At 42.2% G+C, this 27,053-nt stretch overlaps 1 protein-coding gene across 4 annotated transcripts in view; it reads left to right on the top strand.

Annotated features, from left to right (window-relative positions):
- ADGRG2 (adhesion G protein-coupled receptor G2) overlaps positions 1–27,053 on the top strand; it is a 988,790-nt gene that overhangs the window by 507,665 nt on the left and 454,072 nt on the right. For all 4 annotated transcript variants that reach the window (XM_086934346.1, XM_086934348.1, XM_086934347.1 and 1 more), the window contains exon 9: positions 17,866–17,901. In XM_086934346.1, coding sequence (XP_086790472.1) covers positions 17,866–17,901 — 36 coding nt within the window. The remainder of the gene's footprint in view (positions 1–17,865; positions 17,902–27,053) is intronic.

Raw genomic sequence — 27,053 nt, 5'->3', positions numbered from 1 at the left:
GAAGTGCCTACGTTGTCTACATTTATTATGTTAATGATATTAGCCGTTGTCTGCTGTCTGGTTGCCATAGCGAGTTGATGGCCAATACGTTCTCCAAGTTCATAGCAGTTTTCTTTAGATGCTGCCCAATTTAAAGATCTTTTTTCTGTTAAGATGGCACCCATCTCTGACTTGGTCACCATGACTGCTAGTTGGGCCTCGTCCACTCCTGTCCAAGCCTGTATTGCGTGGATTAGTTGCCTCTCCGCTTCGATCACCCGTCCCTGTGCTAGACTTATTTGTACCTTCTCAGCTTGATTCTTCCTGATAGAAAATCGGAGTGTCTCGCCCCGAATACCAGCTTTAAGGGTGTCCCAGACGACAGCAATAGGAGCTGTCCCTACATTTATAGCTAAGAATTCTTGCAACCAACTGACCATGTGGTCTCGGTACTTGTGATTATAAAGTAGTGCTTTTTCAAACGTCCAGTGTAAAATAGTTTTCTGGTTCCCCTAGCCAGCTAAGGTTAAAATAACGGGGTTGTGATCGGATATAAGTCGAGGGGCAATTTCGATGGAACAATCCTGGATTAAAGCAGAAGATACAAAAAAATAATCTAACCCAGCAAACGATAGGTGGGGAGCGGAGAAAAAAGTGTCAAACCAAGCTGATCCAGTTTCAAAGAAGCCCAAACATCTTTTAACCCATGAGTACTAACTAAATCATACAACTCTTGGCTTGTGACCCTGACAGGCCCAAGAACTTGTAGCATCCCATGAGCTGGATAGGTTTAGGTTCAAGTCGCCACACAGGACAAGAGGAAGTGGGCAATGAGCGAGTTCATCGCTTACTTGATGTATCACCCCTGGGTCATCCTGATTACTGGCATAAACGGAGCAAATTGTGAAGACAGATTTGGAGGCTAAAGTGCAACGTGCAATAACCCATCTTCCTAGAGCATCAACTTTGACTTGATTGACCACAAGCGCTAAAGTTTTCCGGACCAAAATCCCAACACACTTCACCTTAGCTCCTTGAGACGTAGCCCCAATTATCTTATATCCCAGGGAATCCAATAAAAATCTCTGTGCCCCTTCGATGTGTGTCTTTTGGAGACATATAATGTCTACTCCCATTAACCATAGTAACTGCGCAGTTTTCTGCCTTTTAGATAAATCGTTCAAGCCACAAATGTTTAGCGTGACTAGCTTAAGTTTATTTAACGTTCCCATTATTTAAGTTAAATTCAAACAACAACCAATGATAATGTTCCATTGCCCACCGTCACCTAAGAGCTCTCTCAGGTAATTTCCCTGAGCTATGGTACTTAAAAGTGAAAAAAAAACTGAAAACATATACCCTAAGCCTGTAGCCATTTAGACAAGTGTGAACCCTGGACCCGATGCATCCCCCCCCCCAAATTGAACAGTCAGGAAAACCCTGAATGATGGTGAGCTAGTGTGAGACCCCAGCCTCCACCCCAAGAATGACCACACCATTTATCAACATTTTTAGGTCTGAGCGGCCATTACAATCATATTAAAAGCATACTACAAAAAAGAGATCGGAGAAGTGAGAGAGAAAAGACAGAAGGAAAAAGCTGTGTTGTGCAGGAGAGGGGAAAAAAACATAAGAAAAGGAAGAAAGAAGGGAAAAAAGGACCATAAAGAAAAACTTTGCGGTGGTATCAAATTACGGTCCCTGTTTAGAAAGTTTGAAGTAAGGTGACTAATTAGTCCAATCCGGAGTTCAGCAGACTCTAGCCCTGAAATTTGCTTTAGGTTTTCTTCTTGCTAGACAGTTCCTTCATATATTTTCCTGCCTTAATCTCTGACAAGAAGACCTGGGTTGACCCTTCAAAGATAACTTTCAGTCTTGCCGGGTTCCTCAGGTATACTTGAGCTCCCAACTGCTGAAGTGGTGTCATCAATTGGCGGAGCCGCCACCTCCGCTCGACGGTTGCTTGCCCAAAATCTGGTTGTGAAAAAAATCTTATCCCGTCTACTACCTTAGGGGAGTTGGGCCTAGCCTGATAATAAACCAGCTGCCTCAGCAAAAAGTTCCCAAAAAAACCCCAAAAGGCCCTTGGTTTGTCGTTGCTTAAGTTGCGACTGTCTTATCGTGGTCTGAGGTTAAAAGGGAACCAATGGGCCCTTTGTATTTCGTGGTCCCCATTCCAGCTGGTCTGCGAGGGGAAGGCGGACTGGAGAAGTTTGATGATGAATGTTCTGGGGTCTGTCCTTTCGGCCCCTTCCGGTATTCCTAGTAGTCTAAGATTATTCCGGCGCATTGGATTTTCTTGCTCCTCTTGCTTATTCATCAGGTCCGTAAGGCAGGCCTCGTGGGTCGTGGATAGCTCTTTAATTTTTGCCACTTCTGTTTCTAAGACCTCTGTTCTTCCTTCCACCATAGCGACCCTGTCTCCGATATCTGTGCGCACTTTGTTTAGTTTTTGTATACCACCCTGAAGTTTTTTAGAAGCCCCCCTCGCGGCTAGTCTCTCTGCTTTAGCTTCCTCCCGGAATTGTGTAATCGATTCCAAAGTTCCGCTCCGGCTGCCGCGCACACTCAGTACACTCAGTACGCAACCCGCACTTGCTGCAAAGAGGCGTACGTACGGACCTAACGCGCAGGTGTGCTTTTTCGTGTCTCTCGCGTTTTTCACCAACAGAGGATTCCGTGGCTGGTAGCAGCCGCGGGGGGGAAAGGAAACGCTGCCCAAGATCACGGAGCCGAGCCGGGGGGAGGATCCGCGGAGGACCCGCGGACGGTGCTCAGATGGCCCGATAGCCTGTGAGACTGGTGGAAGGTGAATCTTGGCTGCAGACACTGCAGACACTGGAAGGAAAAGACGCCATTAAGGAACCCAAATCGGGTAGAGGACCCGTAGTGCGGTGTGTAGAGGACCTAAGCAGCCCCGTGACAGTAGCCCGGCAGAAGGAGGGCCCTGGTAAATCTGTGTATCTAGAGTCTGCCTGGGCCGTATAGCAAAGGATCAGTGGAACCACTGGACATTTACATGTGGATCTGAGTGTGTGTGAAATGGCAGACCGAGGAACAGAGGTAAGTGGGGAGTAGTATGTCCAATTTTTTCTCGTAATTCAAATGTGGAAAAATTGGAAGATTGGTATTTAAAACAACAAAGCCAAGCCTGGTGAAAAGGAGTTGTTCTCCCCCGTAACTGCGGGAGCGAGGGGAATACCATTCAACCAGGCCTTACCGTTGTTAATCCGTGCCCCGAGAAGGTTTAAAGAAAAAGAGAAATTAATAAAAATGGCACCGGCTAAAGCAAGAGCCCGTAGAACTCCTCAGGGTAAGGAGAAGGCAGTGAGACAGGCAATCCGAAATCAGTGTTGAGTGAGCCAACTAGAAAGAAGAAACAAGTTTCAAGAAATATCCAATCCCTGTTACTAACGCCTACATCTGCGAAGCCAAAAGTAACAAGGAATGGCTCATCAGTATCAAAGTAGAATCAAAAAGAATCCCTTGGCGGAAACACTGAAGCATTAGCCCATATATGAGCAATGGTCACTGACACTGGTGAATCACACACGGAAAAAAATATTTTTATAAAAATATTTGTGGCTTTTTATTTTCATATATTAAAAACATATAAAGAACACAATTAAAAAAAACACAGATTATAATTCCATTAAAAAATTATACAATATCATCACAATCTTATTCATCTAAAATTCAAAATCTATTGCTGCACCTGATATTACAGACAATATATCAAATAGATCAAAGCAATAACATGAAAGGAATAAAAGAAAAGGGGGAGAGACAGACATAGATAGTACTATTTGTCATAAGAATTTGCACATCATAACACCCTATTCAAAAACTCAATCCTGGACCCGCTTGATTTATGTTGTCTACAGGATAAGCTTGGTTGTTAGATAGAGGTCCTTATTTCATGTTCCTTTCCCGCACTGTTATAGATTTATTGCTGTTTCTATGTGCTGGCATTCTATTTAGCGGTGGGTCTGAATGTCATCTACTGACTCGGTATCACAGTTACTCCTTCCTTTTGAAAATCCTGCAGAAGATTATATATGGAATCGCGTAGCAGATTATTTAAAAGTTGCCTAGTAAAAAATCCTAACAGGAATTTGAGAAGAGGGAAAGGAGAAAAGATGGAATTAGTAGGTAATGAGGGGGAAAAATTCAAAGATTAAAGGAGAAAAGTATAAAAAGGAAGCCATCAGAAGCTCGAGGAAATCCTAGGTGTAGTAAGGCTGCGATGGAAGACGATAAGGGAGATCAAGTGTCAATGAGAAGGGAAGCCAGTTTAAAGGAGGGTAACTATGGGGCTAGGCAAACAGGCACTAACGATTTATGGATTTTTCTAAAACCCGATAATGATGGTAAAGGTGGGAAAAAAGCTAGAAAATTAAACCCATTAAATCGATCTTAACTCTTATTCACAATGGGAAAATGTGCAAGTCTTAGGAGTATTGGCACAATGGACCTCAAAGAAGTAGGGTTTGTTACAAGCAGCACAGGAGGGGAGGCGACCAAGGTCCTCTTTCATTCTGCTTGGGTGAAAGAAGCGGTGAAAAAAGCGAAAAATTAGTTACAAAAGGAGGGGATTGGACTGGTAAGAAAGGAGGAAATACAGGGACAGCATTTCCTGACGAATCATGCTTGTCTAGGGCTACGGCAGATAAGGCTAATTAATTTGAATTGGAATAATAAGGAGGATATTGCAATTACTGTAACTGACTGTGAATCTGCAGGGTATGGAGAAGGTGTATTTGCCAGAAATAGATATGAAGCCCTAGCAGCCCCAGAATTTAGGGAGTATGAATAGGAGGGATTTCTCAGTGAAATCGATTAGGAAAATGGGTCGTCACACAGCCTTTCAATCCTATCATGGAATATAAATGGTTACAAAAAAACATCGGCACAGATCGAGTTCGACAAAATTATAAAGTGTAACGATATCGTGTGCCTACAGGAGACATGGCTGTGTGACAATACCCTAAAATCCTTAGTTACAGAAGGATTTGCCCACTACTCTAAAGCAGCAAAGAAAAATAATCTGAGGAGGGCATGAGGGGGTCAACTAACACTGATCTCCTCACAGATAGTTAGGAAGTTTGAAAGGTTAAAATTACTTAGTGAGTGAGTACTAGGTTGCAGAATCTTACTGCAGAAAGTAGATCCCCGCTATGAGGGAATATGCATCATAAATGTATACATACAGAAGGGAAAGGCCCACAAATATAAGGAGAATTTGGGTAAACTGAAGGAAGATCTAGAGTCAATTAGTGTTAAGCATCAGAAGGATTTAGTATTAGTGGTAGGTGATTTTAACCGTAGATTAAACCCCAGAAAGGTGGATAGTTGGCACAAAGAGTTGCTAGAAGCCCATAATATTGAAGTAGCACTCTTTCCAAGTGGGGAGCTCTCACAGCAGGACGACTTATTCAGTCAGATAATGGGGTCCCTAGGCATGGTATGTGCAAATGGAAGATTTCAGCCAGACCGGCCAGCGGGAAGGACTTTTGTGAGGGGCCAGCAACTTTGTCCAATAGACTACGTGTTTTTTCAGGCCTGGTGTGTTGATTGAATAAAACATTTTGAGATGATGAAAATGACAGGTAGTGATCACTTCCCTTTGAAGGTAGAACTACACATACCGAAATGTAAAAATAGAGAGAGGGCTCTACAGGTCCATGTGGTCTACCCCAAACGATTAACAACCTGTATATCGGATGAACAGATAGAAAAGCTTAAGCTAATTCAGCAGTCGACCCCAACTGAAGAAATCCAACCTAATGCAGGAATTCCGTGGTTTGAACTAACCATAGGTAAGCTGGCAGATTCCCTTAAGAAGGAATTCAAGTTTTAAAAAGTCACGACTGGGCAGCCATGTTGTCAATAACAACAGAAAACCCTGGTTCGACGAAGAGTGCAGGGTAGTCAAGGCCCTGATAAGACAGAAGGAGAGAAGATTAAGGGCCATGTTTAAAGCAGATCTATACCAGGCACTTCAGCAACTAAGGTTAAAGTATAAAACATTAATTTGGATTAAAGAAAGAAGGTATGAAGAGAAATGTTGGGCAAATATGTTGGAGGTAATTGAAACCAAGGATGTGAGAGGGTTCTGAAAATTATTCCACGAGAGTGTGGGTAGGAAAATAGGTTCCTTGGTCTGTATGGTTCCTGAAGATGACTCGGTAGGTTATCTGGAAGAAATCTATGGAAGATGGCCGACACAATCCATGCCAAGAACCCTAGATTGGTCACAGGTGAGGGATGATATAAAGGACTATTTTACCCCAAGATATATAACTGAAATTATAGCTAGTTTGAACCTTACCCGTGCCGCAGGACCAGATAACCTCCCGGCAGTGATAATTAAAATGAGTCCAGAATGGTGGGCAGAGTTTTTTGCAAACATGTTCCTGGTAATTCTGGATACGGGAATCATTCCAGAAAGTTGGAAGGGCGCAATTATAAGGCCAATTCACAAAAAGGGCAGCCACAAAATACCGAAAAACTATAGGCTGATAAACCTTGTGGATATAGGGGAAAAAGTCTTCGCAAAAGCAATATTAAATACATTAAAAGATTGGGCAGAGAAAAACCAAATCATCCCCCCGGACCAGGGTGGGTTTAAAGCCGGCCATTCTACAATTGACCATTGTTTTGCTCTTTGGGCCATAGCACGGAAGTCAATGGAAACACGGGGTAGGTTATTCTGTTGTTTTGTTGACTTCCGTGCAGCCTTTGATCTAGTGGATCGTGAGCTGCTGTGGGAGGCCCTAATTAGTCAGGGAATTCCTAATGATATACTGCGGCTGCTACAAATGCTCCACACTAAAAACTTGGCCCAGATAATTTTAGACATAGATGGTAGTTTATCTGGGAAAATGGAAATTGGAAATGGGCTGCGACTGGGATGTTTATAAGCTCCCCTGTTGTTTTTCTTGTTCCTAGCAGACCTGCCATTAATGTTGGGGAAGGCAACTGGGGCAAGCCCGAAATTAAATGGCAAGCAGATTGCATGTTTACTTTATGCCGACGATCTGGTGATTATGGACCAGACCGAGGTTGGCTTGCAAAGAAAGCTGAATGTATTTAATGACTACTGCTCAAGGAAAAAAATTGTGATAAATATGGATAAGACCAAAACCTTGAGCTTTGGCCGGAGGAAAACTGAGTTCTCATGGTGGATTTGGTCAGAAAAAGTGGAATCGGTAACAGAGTATAGATACTTGGGGTTATGGTTCGAGCAAAATTTGAAATCGAATACCCACTTAGAGGCATCTAAATTAAGAGCCTCTGCATCGATTAGCGGTCTGAAATTGTTTAATAAAGCCTGTGGTGCAATGACCGATAAACCAGTGCTAAAAGCATATGCTGCTATTGTACCCCCGCAATTTTTGTACGGCGCAGATCTGTTATTTTTAAGTGGCAGGGAAAACTGGGATGTTGAAGAAGGTAAAAACCTAAAAAACTCTCCCCCAGTCAGCAATGGTTCTGACCGTAAGACTGGAACTAGGACTGACTTCAAGGGGCATTCAAGTTGGTATGGCCCTATTACGCTTCTGGCAACGCCTAGAAATAGGCGCAATCACCAAAATATCTCAATGGTGTAAAAATGAAATACAGAACAGCAAACTAAAATGGGCAAGAGAGATTAGGGGGAAAATAATAAAGCTATGCAATAAGATGAGTTTTAATGTGTGCCCTACTGTCTCCGTGGCTAATATTGACAAAAAGTTACTCAGGTCGATGGCGAAGTAAATATCGCATGCACAGGACAAAATCTATCTTGCAGATAAAACTTCGATTTGTTTTATGATTGATGCATGGAATAATGATCAATGCTTCCCCTACATTGATAAGTTACTGGACCGCCAATTACGAAATGAGGTTTTGAGGGTAGGAATTGGGGTAAACCCTTGTTATATGAACAATCCGGTAAAGCGGGCTATGATCAATGAGGCGGGAAGCTGCACTTGCTCTTTAGGGTCCAAATGTGATATGCTGCATATCTTATTTGATTGTTTGAAGTTTTTGGACTTGCGTATTATGTTTTTAAAACCAATATTTATGAAATAGGAGATCAAAACTAGGACCCAGGCTGTGACACTGATGACAGAAATGGCCCACTTAGATATTGCTGTGGCTATGGAGAAATATGTGCAAAAAGTTAAGGCATTTTTATATCTTTTTAACGAGTTTTAACAAATAGTTATTTTCAAAACAGGTAATCGTGGGTTTTTAGATCAAATATGTTTTAGGATGTATTTACTTGTGCTAATAAAATGTTTTTTTTTTTTTAGATGAATGTTTATTGATATGTATTGTTTGTGGACCAACGGTCCGAATAAACGTGAAATAACCTGAATCTGATTCCAAAATTTAAAGAAATGATGGTTCAGTTAGAGTTGTGTTGACCGTGAGCTCACCCCTTACAGGGGGTTCATGGTACCGGAGGACGGAGACCCTTGTGGCTCGGGTTGGCCCCATTTAGGCTGACTGCGTTTCCTACTTAGGGTTTTCCTTTTTTTCACGGTGTTTATGGCCAGGTCATTCGGGCCTCCTTCAGACTACTCTCTGGTGAGCTAGTCTCTGAGTCATCTGTCCCAGATCTTGACGCGGAGCCATCTGAAACAGAGAAAAAATTCTCATTCCCTAGGTCTGGTGTCTGAGGGTCAGACAAGCGCCCAATTGTACCATCTTTTGCGCCTCCCTGGCCTTTAAGCTGGCTGGCGTTTTTAGTAGCAGTTTAAGGACCATTATCATCCGTAATTGCTATAACCAGGGGGTCTGACAGTATATCATCTGGGGAAATATGATCAGGTATGACCGCCTGGCCACCATGGCTTAAATCTGTAGCTGGTGATGTTACTGTGTGTTTTAGGTGGTCAGACGACTGTGGGGAGAGAGAGGCCCCCCATCGTTTGTGGACGAAGGAGGCCTTCCGTCTGATAGACTGCCCAACTCATTAAGGATAGATGGATCATCAGGTACAGGGGTAAGAATGGGGAGATTTTTTATAACAGGGAAATGTCTCGCAATTGACGGGTAACTTCCGCTGGTGGCAGTGTCAATGGTACTATTGCCTGAAGTTTCTTTGGAATTACTGGCCCCAGCAGCGCCTGTAGCCATGTTTGACTTTTTTACCCCCCCCCTTCTTCCATTTTAGCTTTCTTAAGAGGCTCTGTTTTCTCTGTCTTTTCAGCAGCTTTTTCATTTTTCTCCGGGTTTTCCTTTTCATCGTTTTCCCTCCTCTATTCCTTGTTAAGGTTTTCCCTCTCCTTTTCCTTGAGCATTCTCTGCCCTTAGGTGGTCATCCTGTGGCGCTGTGTATAAACTGTGTATAAACTGAGTAATCCGTCCCTGGATATCCAAAACTGCATGGAGATGCAAACAGTACTTTAACCAGACGGGTGAAATAGCTGTCTGAAGTCAAGGACGCGCCGGTCCGAATCCATGCACGCCACACCACAGTAATCTGGGAGCGTGTGCTAGTCCCTCGGTGTCTCGTTGTCCGGGCTAGGAAGAAAACCCGTGGGAAGGGCAGACCGGGCTTCTCTGCCATCATTCGTCCCAGAGTTTCGAGGCTCAAAGAAACCGAGTCACAACGCCAAGAGCGGCTTGCAACACAGACCGCTCAGATCCAGAATCGTTTCGACACTGGCGTGGAGGCTAGGAGGAAAAGCTCACGTTAGCGCCATCTGCTGTTCGAATGAGCTACCCAAGTAGCCCAATCTTCCCCTCAACAGAAGTGTGATGTTCGAAGCTAGCTTGCAGGATAGGGGAGTCATTCGAGGACTAGAGGGCAGTGCCCTGGGCACCCACAGATTCAGGTGGGTACTCCGCTTAGGAAGTGGGTTTAGTTTTTTTGTAAACCTTCCCCTGTACATAGGGTTAGGGCTCACAATGGTTCCCAATGATAAGCAACATTGTGAAAGGGAGTCTCACTTCCAAGAGCGGCAAGGGAGGAAAGCGGGACCGGGAAAACCTCTCATAAAGGAAGAATGAGCTGATACAGATCACATCCTCAGTGGGGCAGTCCATGCAAGTGAGCCCCCGCAATGAAGAAATGGCGGAAGAATTACGCCGGACGCGCTATGAAAGGCCGGTACCAGGAGGCCTGTGACCACTCAAACTATCAATCAATCAATCAGTCGTATTTGTAGAGCACACTACTCACCCATGGGGGTCTCAAGGCGCCAGGGGGGGTGTGAGCAGGTGTGTTAGGGTCATTCGAAGAGCCAAGTTTTTAGGTCCTTTTTTAATTGGTGCAGTGTCGGGCTTCCTCAGAAGTGCGGCAGTGGAGCAACCACACCTCTGGTCCAGCTACAAAAGAAGTCGCGCACTCAAAGAGGAAGGAGGAGGTCACAGAGCCTGCTGTGAAGTGTCCAGCGCGGGTCAACCAGCAGGGAAATCACCAGGGTCAGGGGCAAACAGGAGATACCCCCAGCGCAGCAGCCCAAAAATGACTACAGAATAACCTCTGATTTTGCAGACAGGACCAGGATAATGCAGTGTCACTCCCCAACAGAAGGTCAGTGGACGAAAGCAGAGAGAGCATTCACAGTCTCTCAGCATGTCTACCAACAGCAGAAGCATGGGCAGAGAAACAAAGAGGGGAGAAGGATGGAAGGGGAATCCACAAAACGTGTTCGGCGGCCCAATGCGTCCATCAACTCAGGGGTAGAGAGTCAGGGGAGCCAGCAAGCGGAAACAGCCCTTATGCAATCCCCGAGGTCTGATCTGACCACTGCAGTCAAAGGAGGTTCCAAACCCCGTGTCTCCGGCTCCTCGACTGGGTCACAGCCTGCAACATGAACAGGCCACCGATCACAGGCAGTGAGTATTGCGGTCCAAAAACAGCTGCTGAATATCCATGAGTACACTGGCCGGGATCATGGCGTAGTAACGCCTGTTCGATGGGAGAATAAATGAAAGAGAGTGCGAGAGGCCCAAGAGGGAGTCAACAAGCCCCCGCTGCTCCCCCAGATGCAAAGTCACAGGTGTTAGTATGTGGTGGATGGGAAGAACGAAAGTCTTGCAACACTTGTCTCCCAACACGATGAGGCCACAGATGTTGGAGCAAGTAGGCAGTGAAAACAGCCCTCCCCACAACCTCCACAGTCCAATCTGACTGCCGCAATAAGCCTAAGGGGCACACCCTCGCAAACCCAAGCAACTTACAAGAAGTACTGCCTGCATCCCAAATTTGCCGCATATCCAAGGCCGTAAGTAGGTGAGACCGGGAGGGAGGGGAGTTGGGAGGGAAATCACCCCATACTTTTTTCTCAGATGTGTGGAGCTCCCTCAAGGGAGCTCAGAAAGCTGGAGGACTCCGATATCAGAGAGGAGGCCTCACCCTCGCTGTGTTGGGGAGCGTACTGTTACCCATTACAGGCCCTGAGTCGAGGACCGGATCACAGCCTTACAGCAGGGCCCAGGAGCAAGCCCCAGACACAGCGGTGCCCCAACAAAGGTGCCAACGGGCAGGGAAAAGCAAAATCACCCTTGGGGAGCTGAGCCTTCTCCCTAGGGCCAGTGAATGAATCTGCGGCCTCACCTCATTGGCAACTGGGTGGGAGCAGGCCACATAGGGCTGTCTCGTCAGTTCAGGCAGCCCGAGTTAAAAAACGGGAGGGCGGTGTTGTGCCACAACACTGCAGTCCTGGCAGGCTCACTACAGCAACAGAGCAGCTCAATTTACAGTGAATTGAGTTGGATGTTGTGCGGGGGCCAGAGCTCTTCATAGAGTGACTGTCATCTGTCAATCTACACCCCTGAGTCCAATGAACCTTTGACATTCTGATGTGCCGTAAAGGAAGACTCCAGCCAAGAATTCTGGTGATAATGAAACTATTCCAGCCATGTTCTGGCACTGTAGAAGGCCAAGGCACTGTTAATGTGTTGCTGTCTTTCAGTCAAGGCTTCTATGGGTGGTGGCTAGTTTCAGAGCCATTGTTGGTATTTGAGGAGTTGGACTAAATTCCTTTCATGATTTATGAAGGTGTTCCAATCTTAGGCTAGGATTCTGGTACGAGGGGAATATTCTGATCCCTGTACAGTTTTGATTTTATGGTAACCACAGCACCACCACAGGGCGGAGCTAGCCATGCCTGGAAATGGCTGCAATGTGAGCGAGCTCCTCCGCTCGTGTTGATATCTTGCATAAATCCTTTAAGTACAACTCAATGATCGCCACAGAAGCACCCGATCCAGATACCAGATAGCGTTACGAACAACTGTGCCAAAGATCGCCGCTGTAGACGACACCGTAAGCCCACAAATCTGCCAGGGAACTTGGACTGAGGAGTTGCCTGCGCTGTTCAGATGCGCGCGCTTGGCATGCATACTGCACGAGCTCGGGTGGGGGAGACGTCCGGTTGCTGTGCATTGGGCCGCATCCTAAATAACCAAATTGATCTGGCGTGGCCATGTGAGCTGCCTTCCAGGTGAACCCATCTCTGTCTAGTGACGGCACAACCCCCGAGAGATCGTCGGGGGTAGGCGCGGGTGAGTGATCATAGACTTGGCTAACCGCTGAGTACTGTGGAAAGACTACCCCACGTGTGGACCTAAGGTTGAGGTGACAGACTTGCAACTATGCTGCATTGAGGGCTGCTGCATGTGGCAGAGTTAATAAACAAAAAACGGAGCAACTATATGGCATGGAGCATGTAGATTACTCTACTTCATATTGGCGTCTTTGAATCTTTCCAGCTACACACTGGGTATAATTCTTCACAGACACTAAGCTACTGAGGGAGGATTGACTTCGCCCCCCCACCGCTCGCCCCCATCATACAGGGCGTGCTATTGGCGTGTGGGAGGTGAGGGCCTTTCTGTACAGGCCTGCTCACGGAGCGGCTGTAGCTGCATTGAGACCTGGTTATATGGTCTAAAGCATTTGTGGCAGTCCCTGGTGCAACAGAATGGACATAGTGCTGACTATCGCGAAACACAGCACGTAAATAGTTACATCTACTGGCCGGTGTCTGGACTCAGGTGAAACGCGGTGTGCATGTGTGACGATGACAATTTGTGAATGTGTGCAGTGGCAGATCTGCAGCCCTGGAGATTTAGTCATAGGCGAGGACCTCTGCCCCCTGGCTGCTTTTGGGGCCCTGAGCCTTGCCGTTCTGATCTCCTGGAGGTACATGGTGGGACATCCTAAGTGTGGCTCGAAACACACGGCTAAGCGGAGGGGCTGCATACTGCGGTGACGCAGTTAAACACCTGCTTCATAATTCATTAAGGACTGTAAGAAGAACACCAACTATTGGTAAGCCAGATAAGAACCAACCCAAATTGCACTTTGATCAGTCCAAAAAACGAACTGAAAGCTCACCTGTTGATGCACCCGGGAGCCAGACACCCACACCAACAGGCTCTGTGGATGCTGCGATGGACATTCACTCTATGTTCACTACGATCCAATCCACACTGACAAACATAGATGGGAAAATAAACTCCTTAACATACCGTGTCAATCACCTGTCGGAGCGGCTGGACAGACATACAGAAAGAACCGATATTGCAGAACGTCACATCTCAGAGGTTCAAGATGCTCAACAACAACTAGAAACTAAACAAACAACAACAGACAAGAACTTAGCAGCGCTACTGACAAAGACCAAAGATGTGGAGGCGAGGTCGCGTCGCAAAAATCTGCGCTTCATAGGCGTTGCGGAGACAACAAACACAGGCAATATGGAACGCTATATTGAATCCCTACTAATCACACTGATGGGCAGGGAAACCTACTCGGAAGTCTTTATTGTGGAGCGGGCACGCAGATCATTGGCACCTCTGCCACCGTTGTGGGCTTGACCGCGCCCCATAATTGTCAAAATCCTCAACTACAGAGGTCGGGATGCGGTGATCCGTAAGGCTTGCGACCTGGGCACTTTAAATCATGATGGTATGAGTATTTCTATCTATCCGGGTTTCATTCCACAGAGCCAGGAAGCTCATAAAAAATTCCTGGGTGTAAAAAAGAAACTATGGGAGATGAGCATCCCCTGCGCGATGATCTATCCGGCGAGACTGAGGATTACAGATGACGAGAAAAGTAGAGTCTACAACACGCCTACAGAAGTTCTTAAGTACTTGAAAAGGAGGGTGTCACAACAGCCACGCCGGAGATCCCCCTAGAGGCGCGCAAGAAGAATCAGGGACTACATTAGATGTTGAAAAATGGTATATACTCTGACCAGGATCCTCTTGAACTTGTCTACAGTGGACTTCATAGACGGCCGTCTATACCGATACACTGTGGATTCAGATAAGTAATGGTTGTATTTGATTGTATGTATAGGATCCTATCCACAGATAAGCATAAGGCAGATTTTGTTTAAAGTGGCACTGTTTTGTCTATACATGTAATTGCCTCCTGTGGATCACATTAGGTTCATCCTATTTGCGGACATTGAGTTGTGTAGAAATGTAATACTTATAATTGTTAATGCGACCCCCCATATGACCTGTTCATCGGTGATTAGGGCAGGCTACTCCCGCTACCGTTGTGTGCACCACAATCTTGTTTTTTTCGTTCTAATCAGCAATGTTTAAAGGGGAGGAGGGTATTCACAAGTTTCAGGGGATTGTCTTTCCCATAATTGGGATGGTGAAGTGGGAGGGGGAAGGGAAGGGGCGGGGAAATTCAAAAATGGTCTACACGAAGACAACTGTTGCCTATTATTGTATGATGTGCAATCTAGACGGAGATATCCTGTTTAGGTAACCTGCTCTCTCTATCACAAATCGAAGCGGATTGCGTTTCTGCATGGGGAGCAGCATGTTAGCTGCTCCCCAAGCAGAAAAGCAATGCTGGCTCCCGCAGGATGTGGGGAGCCGGCAGGGACCGTGTGAGGCTTGGGGATCCCCCCACGGCCCCCAACGAGGAGGGCCAGGCCCCGGGGTATGAGGTTCCCAGGACCAGAAGTGGCCCGGGAGGGGGGCCACGCGGCCCCCTCCCCAAATAATACATTTTTTATTTAAAAAAAGGATGCAGGCCTTCCCCGGGGAATGGGGTCCCCAGTGCCTTAAGTGGCAAGTACCTCCAGTAAGTGCCATGGAGCTGCGTTGCACAGTGTTGTAAAAAGGGGGCATGGCCTCTGAACACCTCTCTGCAACACAGCTCCCTGGCGCATACTGGAGGTACCTGGTGGGCTAGTTGGCCCACAAGGGACCTCAGGATTGAAGAGGAATTAATTCTCCAACTTGAAACGCGCCACAGGACGTGTTTGCACACGTCACCTCAGGTGCGCCCCCTTCCTTCACTATTGAGCCGAACTACGAATTCCGATTTACTCACCTGTAATGAGGAGAGACCTCAGTGTTACATCTTTCAGCCCACTACTGATCCTGAAAAGTAATTCTAACCATACTTACAGTAATTTGAATTTACTTCCATAGGCTAACATTGACTGGTTTCACTAGGAAATTCTTCTAAGTGTGAAGTTTTGGAACTTTAAAAAAAATCATCTAAAATCAGCCGAAGTACGAATTCCGATTTACTCACCTGTTATCAGGAGAGACCTCAGTGCTGTATCTTTAAGCCCACTACTGATCCTGAAAAGTAATTCTAACCATGCTACAGGAACTTGAATTTCCTTCCATAGGCTAACATTGACTGGTTTTGCTTGGAAATTTTTCTAAGTGTCGAGTTTTGGAACTTTAAAAAATTCCTCTAAAATCAGCCGAACTACGAATTCCGATTTACTCATCTGTTATCAGGAGAGACCTCAGTGCTGCATCTTTCAGCCCAGTACTGATCCTGAAAAGTAATTTTAACCGTACTTACCAGTAACTTGAATTTCCTTCCATAGGTTATCATTGTCTGCTATATAAAATATATGTAAATGAAAAATATATAACATGAAAAAAAATATTAAAATTTCAATATTAAAAAAACAAATAATTCAATTTATATTAAAAATATGTAATGTAATTTAAAAAATAAAGTATATAAAAATAAATACTTTAAAACAATGTAGTGAATCAGTATAAAAAAATAACAATTAATACATTTAAAAATTATCATTTACAAAACCTTTGAAATTCACTGAAAAAAACATAGATTTCAGCCATGTTATAGTTAGGAATTAGCATTTAAAAAACCTTAGAAATTCACTGAAAAAACCATAGGTTTCACACATGATATAGTTAGCTGGACATTTCACTCATACAAAACCATTGAAATTCCCCCGTTATATTTAGTTAAGCTAACTATAACTCGCGCGCCCGCAATGCACTGCTGATGACGTCACATATTACATCACTCATGACATGGTCAGTGACATCACTCATGACATCACTGATGACATCTCAAATGACATCACTGATGACATCACTGATGACATGATCCTTGTGAAAGAGTGGCAGACCTCCTCTCACCCTAATATAACCTTTGATACACCCATTCAAAAATAGAAACTAACATTTTCAAAAAAATGGAGATACCAATACCAGATACAACAACCTTTTCAGTAATTCCAACATCTACATACACATCTACTCATTCACCAACAATTCTATATAGTCACTCATACATGTACTCACTCATCATATGTACTCATACACCTATACATCCTGTTACACACTGATACTCATCCATAGAGTTACTCACACACATACTCACACATGCAAATAAACCATCAAACATCCATTTACTTGCATATACAGCTAAACACACACCACTACACTTACTTCTACCGAAATGTACACATACTTACTCTCTTAAACAATCACTTATAGAAACACATACTTATTTATACAGGAACTCTTCCAATCTCTCACTCCCACATATACTCACTTACATACTTCAATACTCACATATACTAGTTTAACACATATGTAGTTGCTTATGCTATTGAGACATTCATTTACTCACTAACAGACCCATACACACACTCATCCACCCATACTGTCCTGCACACATGCTGTCTTCAAAACACATACAGTGAGTCAGTCATTCATGCATCTGTGCGCTAAGTAATACCCCCCACCAAACCATACAGACACTCATTCTGACACTCAAAAAACCAACTAATAACCCATATAGACACTCATCTAGCTACTCACCAACCCATGCAGCCACTTATACACAAAGCGAGACACTGATACAGATATTTACATATTTAAACATTACTCGCTAATACATTTATTCACTAAGATGCACTTAATAAGTCATTTATACAATCAATTTTACAAAAAAAATCCATTTAGACACTCATTTACCCATTTATTCTTCCATCGACCTTTAGATATACATATATAAAAAATATTTATTTATCAGAAAGACACACATTCACTGGATGATGTAATCAGTGATGTCATTTGAGATGTCATCAGTGATGTCATCAGTGATGTTATGAGTGATGTCACTGACCATGTCATGAGTGATGTAATATGTGACATCATCAGCAGTGCATTGCGGGCGCGCAAGTTATAGTTAACTGAACTAACTATAACGGGGGAATTTCAATGGTTTTGTATGAGTGAAATGTCCAGCTAACTATAACATGTGTGAAATCTATGTTTTTTTCAGTGAATTTCTAAGGTTTTTTAAAATGCTAATTCCTACCCATTAACGTGGCTAATACCTATGGTTTTTTCAGTGAATATATATATGTATAGATGTGTGTGTGTGATAGGTACCCAAACCAAGCAATAAAAATACCACTGTCCACCGAAAATATACATCTTCGCAATGGTATTGTACTTTAGCAGCATACTCATAAATAACAATTTGTTCTAATATTCTCTACATTATTCAAGGCAACGGTCCATTAAATTGTATTTGTACAGGTTTTCACTTACTTGATCATTTGCTTGTGAGGCAATGTGATATGCATTTCTCTGATAATGTTTTTATTTGTATCCCAGGCATCCCCACGGCAACAGGTCGACCCGATTTCCCAGGTGAGACGTTTCTACCATAAAACCCAACTATGAATCATAACATTTAGCATTTTTGCACTAGCATTATAAAACAGTTATGAAGCATGGTGATAGTGTTACACTTCAGCAAACTTGATCAAGTGAATAACAGGTGCAGGTAGGGGTCCGCCTGGACATTCGGCTAGTATGATGTATTAGTGTTACACTTCAGCAAACTTGATCAAGTGAATAACAGGTGCAGGTAGGGGTCAGCCTGGACATTCGGCTAGTATGATGTATTACTGGGCAGAGCACTGGATAGAAAAGGAAGAGAAATCTGCTTGAAGATCGCTGTTATTAATAAATAAAACCCCAATATAACCATTATGGCAGTTGTACCAGAGGACAATATAACCCATACCTATCATCATGTTAAATATTTCAGCAATTTGTGTCATTTGTATCAACATAGAGGGAAGTGGAGGTATGCTGGTTGATTTGTTTAACGCCTTGAATGCTGCTGCGATTCTGCGCCTGTGCGGCACATTCCAATCGCGGGTGTGGTCATGACGGCCGGGAGCCGTCATCAGCACACGAGCACTGTGTGGCATGACGGCTCCCGGCCGTCATCAGCATGCAAGGGGTTAAGAGCTTTGAAAGTGAAGCATGCAAGTTTAAACCTAATTCTTGCATTCAAGGGCAGTCAATTCTGTTCACTTAGGTGTGTTAAGTGGCTAATTTTGTTTTAACCAGAGACAAGCCGGGCCACTGATCTCTCAGTGGGGTCATTGTGAACTTGTTGCATAGAAGTCTGGGTCAATCTAGAGACTGGGGGTTTTTATCTCTTTTGAATAGCCGAGCTCTTTGACAGGGCCGGTTTTGTTCCCAGTGTGGCCCTGACAGTGAAAGGAGTTGAGCTAACTGCATTTCATAATTGTAAGTGGCTGGGTCGGGTGCTTGCATAGTCTGATTAGCACGAATCTCCCAGAGTATAGCCAACAGCTCCTCACGTTTCCACACCAGAACGGAAACTTGGCACATTTTCTATGCAGGCATCTCTACTGCAGAAGAGTATTTGGACAAGATAACATACTGTCTTATTTTATGCAGCCACAGTTCTAGATTTGCACCCCTCTCACAACACCATAGGAATGGTGTCTGGGTATCTGGTACAAAGGCAGCTATGTGCCTTGTTACTATAGCAAGCCTGTTTTTTGTGAAGTTTTTAAATATATTGTAACCTACATTTAACACTTATAAATACAGGAATATAGATGTACATTCATCAATTGATGTAGAAATAAGACTACAAGTATATGAACAATAGTAACCATAAATTGAATACAGATTAGATAAAGATAATAAAATACGTTATCACTCTTACAGTAGGATTCCATAACATTGAGTATGAAAAGATAAGAATATGTAATAAAACAGTAGATACAATATAGTAAATGTATATGAATAATAACCTGTGTAATAACATAAGGAACTATATTAGATAGATAAAAAAAATTAGTTTTTAGAGAGAAAGAAAGGAAGGAAAGATGAAGGAGAAATGGGGATAGAGAAAGAAGAAAGAAAAGAAAGGAAGATGGAGAGAAGGAAAATAAGGAAAGAAGAAAAAGTAGGAAGCTTAAAGTGTAAGAAACTGTATCGGTTAAGAAGATGATGATCGAAAAGAGGTGAAGGGTAACCATAATAAGTCAGATTTAATTTGTAAGTGAATAGAAGATTGAGGGTCAGAAGCAATTCTATGTTCATCACATTTTAAATTCCACCAAAGTAAGAAAGATAATTTGGAATTGTCTTTCCAGCAGGATCATATAACTTTAAAAGCTACAGCAAGAAAATGATCTAATAAAATAGATTTGGAGGTCATTTGATCAAAGTCAGGAAACATAGTACCTAAAAATATATTACGGAAAAAAATTAAGTTACATTTCGACCATATAGCATTCCAAAAAGTATGAACCATAGGACAATAAAAGAGTAAATGTATTAAGGAGCCTTCAGCATGAAGACATGACCAACAAGATGATGTGACAGCGTGATTGAATTTATGTAAAAGAAGAGGGGTAATAACAGCTCTATTATAAATAACGAATAAGGATTGTGTGATATTTGCAGCTTTAGATGTCTTAAACAATTTAAGCCAGAATGTATCCCTTTGGGGTACAGATAGTGTCTGGGATAAACCCTGTTCCCAATCTAGTTCAATACTTGATTTATTCCTTGAGTCTTCCAATGTAGATAAAAGTTTATATATAAATGAGGCACTAGGGATGGTGTCAGCAGGAATTTGATCTAGGGTAGTAATAGGAGTGGAAGAAGTAGGAATTGGGGAAGATATATATTTTTGTACACATTCTTGTAATATGGGAGCTAAAATGTTAAGTGAAAAGTGTCTTGTAACTGATGAAAAGGTAAAATCACATTATTAACACATTTAATTGACATAAAAAGGCCCTTTTCTTTCCATTGTTTGTAGTAAAATGATTTGTGATGAAACTTAATGTATTTATTAAACCACAGTGAAGAGGTGAGAAAGGATTGATATTTGTCAACATTTTTAAAGAAAAGTGTATGTAACAAATATTGGGAGTGTTTAAAAATTGGATATTTGGAAATGAAAGTACAGTTAGTCATGTATGCAGTGTCACGTATTGAGAAATCATTTAGCAATGGACATTCAACATTAACCCATGAGGGTTTGGGTAAATCCTGATAACCTTTGGATAAAGCATACATTTGACGAATCTGAAAAGCATTATGATATAATTTAAAATCAGGAAATCTCACACCCCCCTCATACTTGGGACAAATCAATTTGGATACAGCAATACTTGCATGTTTATTATTCCAAAGAAATGTAATGCATAACGAAATAATCTGAGTAAAATAGTATTTCGGTATTTTAAATGGTAACATAGATAATAAAAATAATATCTGGGGAACAATCATCATTTTAATTGTATCAAGTCTGCCTCACCATGATAGAAATAAAGGTGACCACAGATTTAACAAATTAGTAAATTTAAGTTTTAAAGTATGAAAATTATGGGATATGATATCATGAATTTTAGAGGAGAACCATGTACCAAGATATTTAATTTTTTGAGGACACCATGTAAAGTTGGTTGAATCAAACATATATTGATAACATGAAGGATTTAATGGTAAAATCTTCATCTTTGAGAAATTTTATTTTTAACCTGGAAACTTAGAAAATGCAGAAATCTCTTGTAGAAAAGGGGGTAAGGATGATACAGGCTCAGACATTTAGATAAGAACATCATCATCATAAGCAGATAATTTAATGTGGTGGGATTTTATTTTAAAGCCAGTAATAAGAGGGTTATTTCTAATGCGTTCCAGAAAAGGTTCTAAGCACAATAAAAAAAGTAGGGGGGAAAGGGGACAACCTTGTCGAGTACATCTTTGGAGATCAAAAATATGGAGAAAAGAGACCATTAACAAAAACACAAGCTTTCGGATTTGAAAATAATAATTTTACAAATGAAATAAACTTTGGACCAAAACCAAACCATTGTAGTGAGTGAAGCATGAAATCCCAATTAATTCGGTTGAATGCTTTTTCTGCATCTTGAGATAATGCAGCTAATGGAGAGGGATCTTTTTTGCTAAGAGCAAGAATATTGGAAAACATTCTGGCATTGTCAGAAGCCAGACTACCCTTAATTAAACCAACTTGATCTAGATTAATGATGATGGGAATAACTTTCTCAAGGCTAGGTGCTAAGATGCTAAGATTTTCGTGAACATTTTACAGTCATAGTTGATTAATGATATGGGGCGGAAATTTTTTGCAAAACGAGGTGTCTTTATCTGTTTTAGGGATTACAATAATAAGTGCTTCCAAAAAAGAGCCACAGGTCTTGGAGTTGGAAATGAAAGAATTAAAAATTTCTAATAATTTAGGGGCAAAAATTGAAGAAAAGGTTCAAAATAATTCAACTGCAAAACCATCAGGACCAGGAGCCTTCACTTTTTTAAAGGATTTGAGGGCATCAGACAATTATTGGAGAGAAATATCCTCAAGCTGTTGGAAAATATCTGGGGAAGTTTTAGGTTTGGGGATATTTTGGAAAAAAGAGGTAAAGTCTTCTTCGGAAGGTTTAGTAGTCTCTGTGTATAAAAGATTGTAATATGATTGAATAGTGTTAATAATATCAGAATCAGATGACAGGAGTGTGTTATTCGATTCAGAATGGATAGGGCCAATAGTTTTACGTTCTGATTTGACTTTTAAATAATTTGCTAGCATTTTCCCTGCTTTGTTTTGGCCTCCGTGATATTTCGATTTAATCTTAAGGAGAATGTTGCAGGCATACGTAGTAACAATTTTATTAAGGGTGGATTTAGCTTTAATAAGTTCTTGTAATGAGGATGGGGATTTGGATGAAGAGTAATTGTCTTCTAATATTTTGAGAAAGGTTAGTGTTTCTTTGTGTTTAGCATTTAGCAACTATTTTTTCTTTGAAGAATAAGAAATAGTGAAGGCTCTAAAAGATGGTTGAATGCATCCTAAATATTGTGTAATGAGGTGTCTGATGAATTATTAAATACAAAAAATTCCTTAATAAAAGATGTCACTTCTGATATAAAGGTACAATCTGATAGGAGGTGATTGTTAAAACGCCATCAGACTTGTTTGCATGAGGAGATGGATAAGTCAATAAAGGTAGAAACGTGCATGGTCAGAAATAAAAATAGAACCAATTTCAGATGATTGGAGACATGGTAACAGTGATTTGGTAATTAAAATATAATCAATATGAGACCTAGTATGGTGTACAGGAGAAAAGAGAGTAAACTTTGTGGTGTCTGAGTTACAAGTTTTCCATGTATCAAACAGGGGACGGGAAGAAATGGCTAATTGAAAAGATTTGTGGGTTTTATCTGGTTTAAATTTGCATTTAGATTGTCTGTCTGAAAACGGGTCCAGACAATTGTTAAAATCTCCACCTATCACAATGTTACAATTAGATATAGAAAGTAGTTTCAATTTTATAGAGTGCCCGAAATCTGGATCTGGTTTAACAGGTCCATAAATATTAAAAAAGGTAATTTGTCTTTTATGAATAATAGCATTCACCATTACCCAACGACCTGAAGTAACACAATCTGATGACAAAATCTATGCATTCGTAGATTTATGAAACAGTATAGCAACACCACCATGACGATCAGCAGCAGGAGAAAAAACAATTTGATTAACCCATTGTCGTTTAAGAGAATCTTTATCATTACAGTGGGTTTCCTGTAAAAAAGCAACTTGGGTATTAAGTTTAGCTAAATGAGACAATACCTTTTGACGTTTGACTGGATGACCAAGACCACGAACATTCCACGAGACCACATTAACCAAGACATTTGAGGAAGGGGTATATGAGAAAACAGGGACACAAAACTGCATGAACAACAGGAAAGAAAATGGAAAGACATTGATCAACATATGAAAAGAAAGACATAATATTAAAAATAATGCAGGTACAATAAAACAGAATTAAGAATGAGATAAAATGTGACGTGTTTTTCAAGGAAAAACATTTATCAAAGGACAGAACGAAAAGTGAGACATAACAAGAAAAGGAAAGAAGAGGGAGGGTAAAGAAAGAGAAAAGAAGTAGAGAGAAGAATCAAATGAACAGATCAAGGCATAACAGCCAAATCTGTATATAGAAAAGAAGTCGAAAAAAGAGGACTATAGTGACGCCAGAGGACACGGAGCTCAGCAATAGGTATAAAGGAGAAGAAAAAGAAAAAGAACCTCATGAAGAGAAGGAAAACAAATAGTGTGAGAACATGGATTGAACCAATGATTTGGATTCAAAGGAGTATTCCTGAAAAATAGGAAAGTCAATTATTAGTATCCATTCCATTTGAGGAAAAATTCTGCAGATACGGTCTAAGGGGCAGATTTATGAGTTCTGGCGCATCTCTGCAAATCAGCAGGGATGCGCCAGAACTGATGCGTCACGCAATTCCCTCCTTGCGGCACCACAAATGCGCCGCATTTACAATGTGGCGCACCATGGTGCAAGGAAGGGCAGATGCGTGACGCATCTTGTGGTGTACGGGCGGCGCATTGCTGGAGTAGTGTCGCAAGTGCGACACAACTACTGCAATGTACAGAGGCCACCCATACATAACGTGGTGCGTCACTCCTTACGCCTGCTTCAAGCAGGCGTAAGGATTTGACCCAGCAGCGTCATAAAACGGACTCAGTGAAATCTTGTAGATTTCACTGCGTCAGTTTTACGGGGCTTTCCTACGAGGGAACGCCCACCCTGCGACAGAACGCCCACATGAAACCTGATGCAGGTTTCATGTGGCGCAGGGCTTTACAACATGACGCATCTGCCTGGATGCGTCACGTTGTAAATAGATCGCAGGGATGCGCCACGTTTCCACGCCGTTGCGTGACGCAGCGGCGACGTAAACGTGGCGCAAGTCCGACATAAATCTGCCCCTTAGTTTTTCCGGGTCATTAATAGGCTTGACCGACCATCATGTGTAATCTTGCAGAGACGGGGATGGAGAATTCCATATTGGAAGTTGAGGTGTCTCATTTGAGGACCTAAAGCAAGAAATTCTTTGTGATGTGCATTTGAATCAGTCGAATTACCTTGAGAAATAAAAAGAGTATGGCCAGACCACATGAGACGATGTTTTAGTCTTGAAGCCTTCAGTACATGCATCAGCTCAGTAAATTCTAGGAATAGCATTATGATTCCACCTGGTTTGGTAGCGTTAGGGTTTAGACGTTCCAAACGGTGAGCTCTTTGTATGTTAAGTGGAATTGTTGGCACCTGAAGATCTAGAAGTTCTGGGAGGAGTTTCTGTAGAAATTATACCATATCTGGACCTTCAACGTTTTCCGGCAGACCATAAAGGCATAGATTATTTCTGCATTTTTGATTTTCAAGGTCCTCAGTATGGATTTTTAGCTTATGAATTTCCTGTTCTAGTAGAGGGACCTTCAAATGGACATCTTGTAGGTCACTAACACGTTGTTCTAGTTCCAGAACCTTGCCTTCCATAACAATCCATCTCTCCTCAATCTGTTTTAGTTTGTCATTGGTTGGGGACATAAATGGTTGAAGACCACAGACTTCATCTAGTATAGAGTCCAAAACAGGATTCTGAGAGGAATGAATGGGAGAAGGCAGATCATTTTTATGTCTTTTTGGTTTTGACCCATGATACAGAATATCTAGCATTATGAATGTCATTAGCCATTGTAAAAAAACACAAGAAATCACCTGCTGTAGTAAAAGTGAAGTAAAAGCAACAGTTGTCGTGGAAAAAACAGACTAGAATACTTATATTGATAGTTTTGTTCAATATGAGACTAAATTGAGAAGTTCCTCCAAGATGTAATAATATCCAATGAACCACAAGTAGAGTTCCTCAGAAACTAAATGCTATCAATAATCGATAAGGGGACTATTCCATTTCCTCAGACAATTGGTAATTGCATGAAGAAAAAAACTGAATAATGAGGAAAACTGAGTCATGAAAAGTGGTATAGAGATAACAGTCCAAATCCACTAGGTAACATGAGTAAAGAGTTGACTCATTTATTATAGACAAAAGAGGAACAGTGAAAAAGGTAAAAAACCTCACAAGAAGATGCAACACTTGGCAGCGTAGTGAGACCGCGAGCGCAGCGACCTAAAAAGGCGGGAGCTCGCGTTTCTGATAGGGTAAAATTGGCTTGGATTAGAAGTGGTTCAGCGAAGGTTAAAGCATCTCAAAGAACAAATGATAGCACCACCTGAAGAAAAGACTGCTCCATTTCCTCAGGCCACTGAATGTTGCAAGTTGGAAAGGCTGAATAATGAGGAAGATTGAATATTATAATGATGAACAGTGTCACCAGCAGTCCAAATCCGCAAAAGAAATGCCAGGAGCAGGTTGATTTAGGCATTGAAGACACAAAAGAGTAATATTTTGAAAAGAAAATGAAGGTATGTAGGCATGGTAAAAATGTCCTCATCAAAAACTGCAGAAAATCGTCAGGGCTTCAGACGCGAGCGCAGCGACCTAAAATGGCTGCCGCTCGCGTCTCTGACAGGGCGAAACTGCTGTGCACGGAAAGCAGCTGCATGAAGGTATGCAGATATTCACAAAGCGGTCATGAAACTCACCGCATCGTAGAGGAACAGTAATGTCGCTCAACACTCGTGAAAGTATGCAAAGAGGCACAAAAACGCCGTTAGAGTTCCGTGAAGCGGCAGAGCTCCCATGGGATCCATCACACTGCCTCGGCACGCAGGCCAGGCCCCCTAGAATTAACACTTATGCCCTTGACAGTTTCTCAGCTGCTCTGGTTTTCAGTGCTTGGAAGACAGACTCTGGAGTGTGTGATTGAAAATGGTGTTGCTTGTAGTAAGACTTTTAGTGGTGTGTGTGGTTTGTAAATGTGCTTTAAACATGGTGCAACAGCAGTGTTGCGCATGAAAGAATCTTGCTCATCAGTGACTCGGCGCCCCAATAGCTTCGGGACTGCACAATATACTGCATTACTAAATCTTTCTAAGGTTCCAAGGGCAGAACTATTGCATTGCAGATGCTTGTTATGCTAGTGAGTGTTTGAAAACGTACACTTGAAGACATTCACTTTTCAATGTAGGAAGCTCTTGAGAACAAGGGCATTGTGAAGGAGGCATTTTCATGTATAAGTCAGTGACATCAGTTTACTGACAGATGTGCACTCCTGATTCCTGAAGCAAATTGAATCAAAGCACTAACAGAGAAGAGAAAAATGTTCGATTTAGGATTATAACTCCAAAATTAGGGGTTGTTCTAGATTTCAGTTAAAGCCTGGATGAGTAGAAGATGTTAAAGAAAATGTCTTTCTTCCAATTGAGTTCTTTAGTGGCGAATATCTTCAGTGCAAAATCATGCTTAATACTAGAGCTGAGAAAAGAGCACTGTTCTCTTAAGAAAGGGCTGATTTCATGTTGCATTTAATAAAACCTCCACTTATCAGATCATTTTAGTAATGATGTTTTCTCTTTCAGGAAAATACTCTTGTTTCTGCTCATTTCTTTTGTTTTGTATGTCAGCCACTGTAGTGCAGTGGGGCCCTTTACCCTCCGGGGGGCCTCAGACCTTAAAGGGGACCTTATTCAGCCCAAGGCCAATGAATAACAGTGGCACAT

The sequence above is a fragment of the Lissotriton vulgaris genome, chromosome 8, assembly GCF_964263255.1.
Source record: "Lissotriton vulgaris chromosome 8, aLisVul1.2, whole genome shotgun sequence".
In the NCBI taxonomy this organism is placed as follows: Eukaryota; Metazoa; Chordata; class Amphibia; order Caudata; family Salamandridae; genus Lissotriton; species Lissotriton vulgaris.
This window is presented reverse-complemented; position numbering and strand designations above follow the sequence as displayed.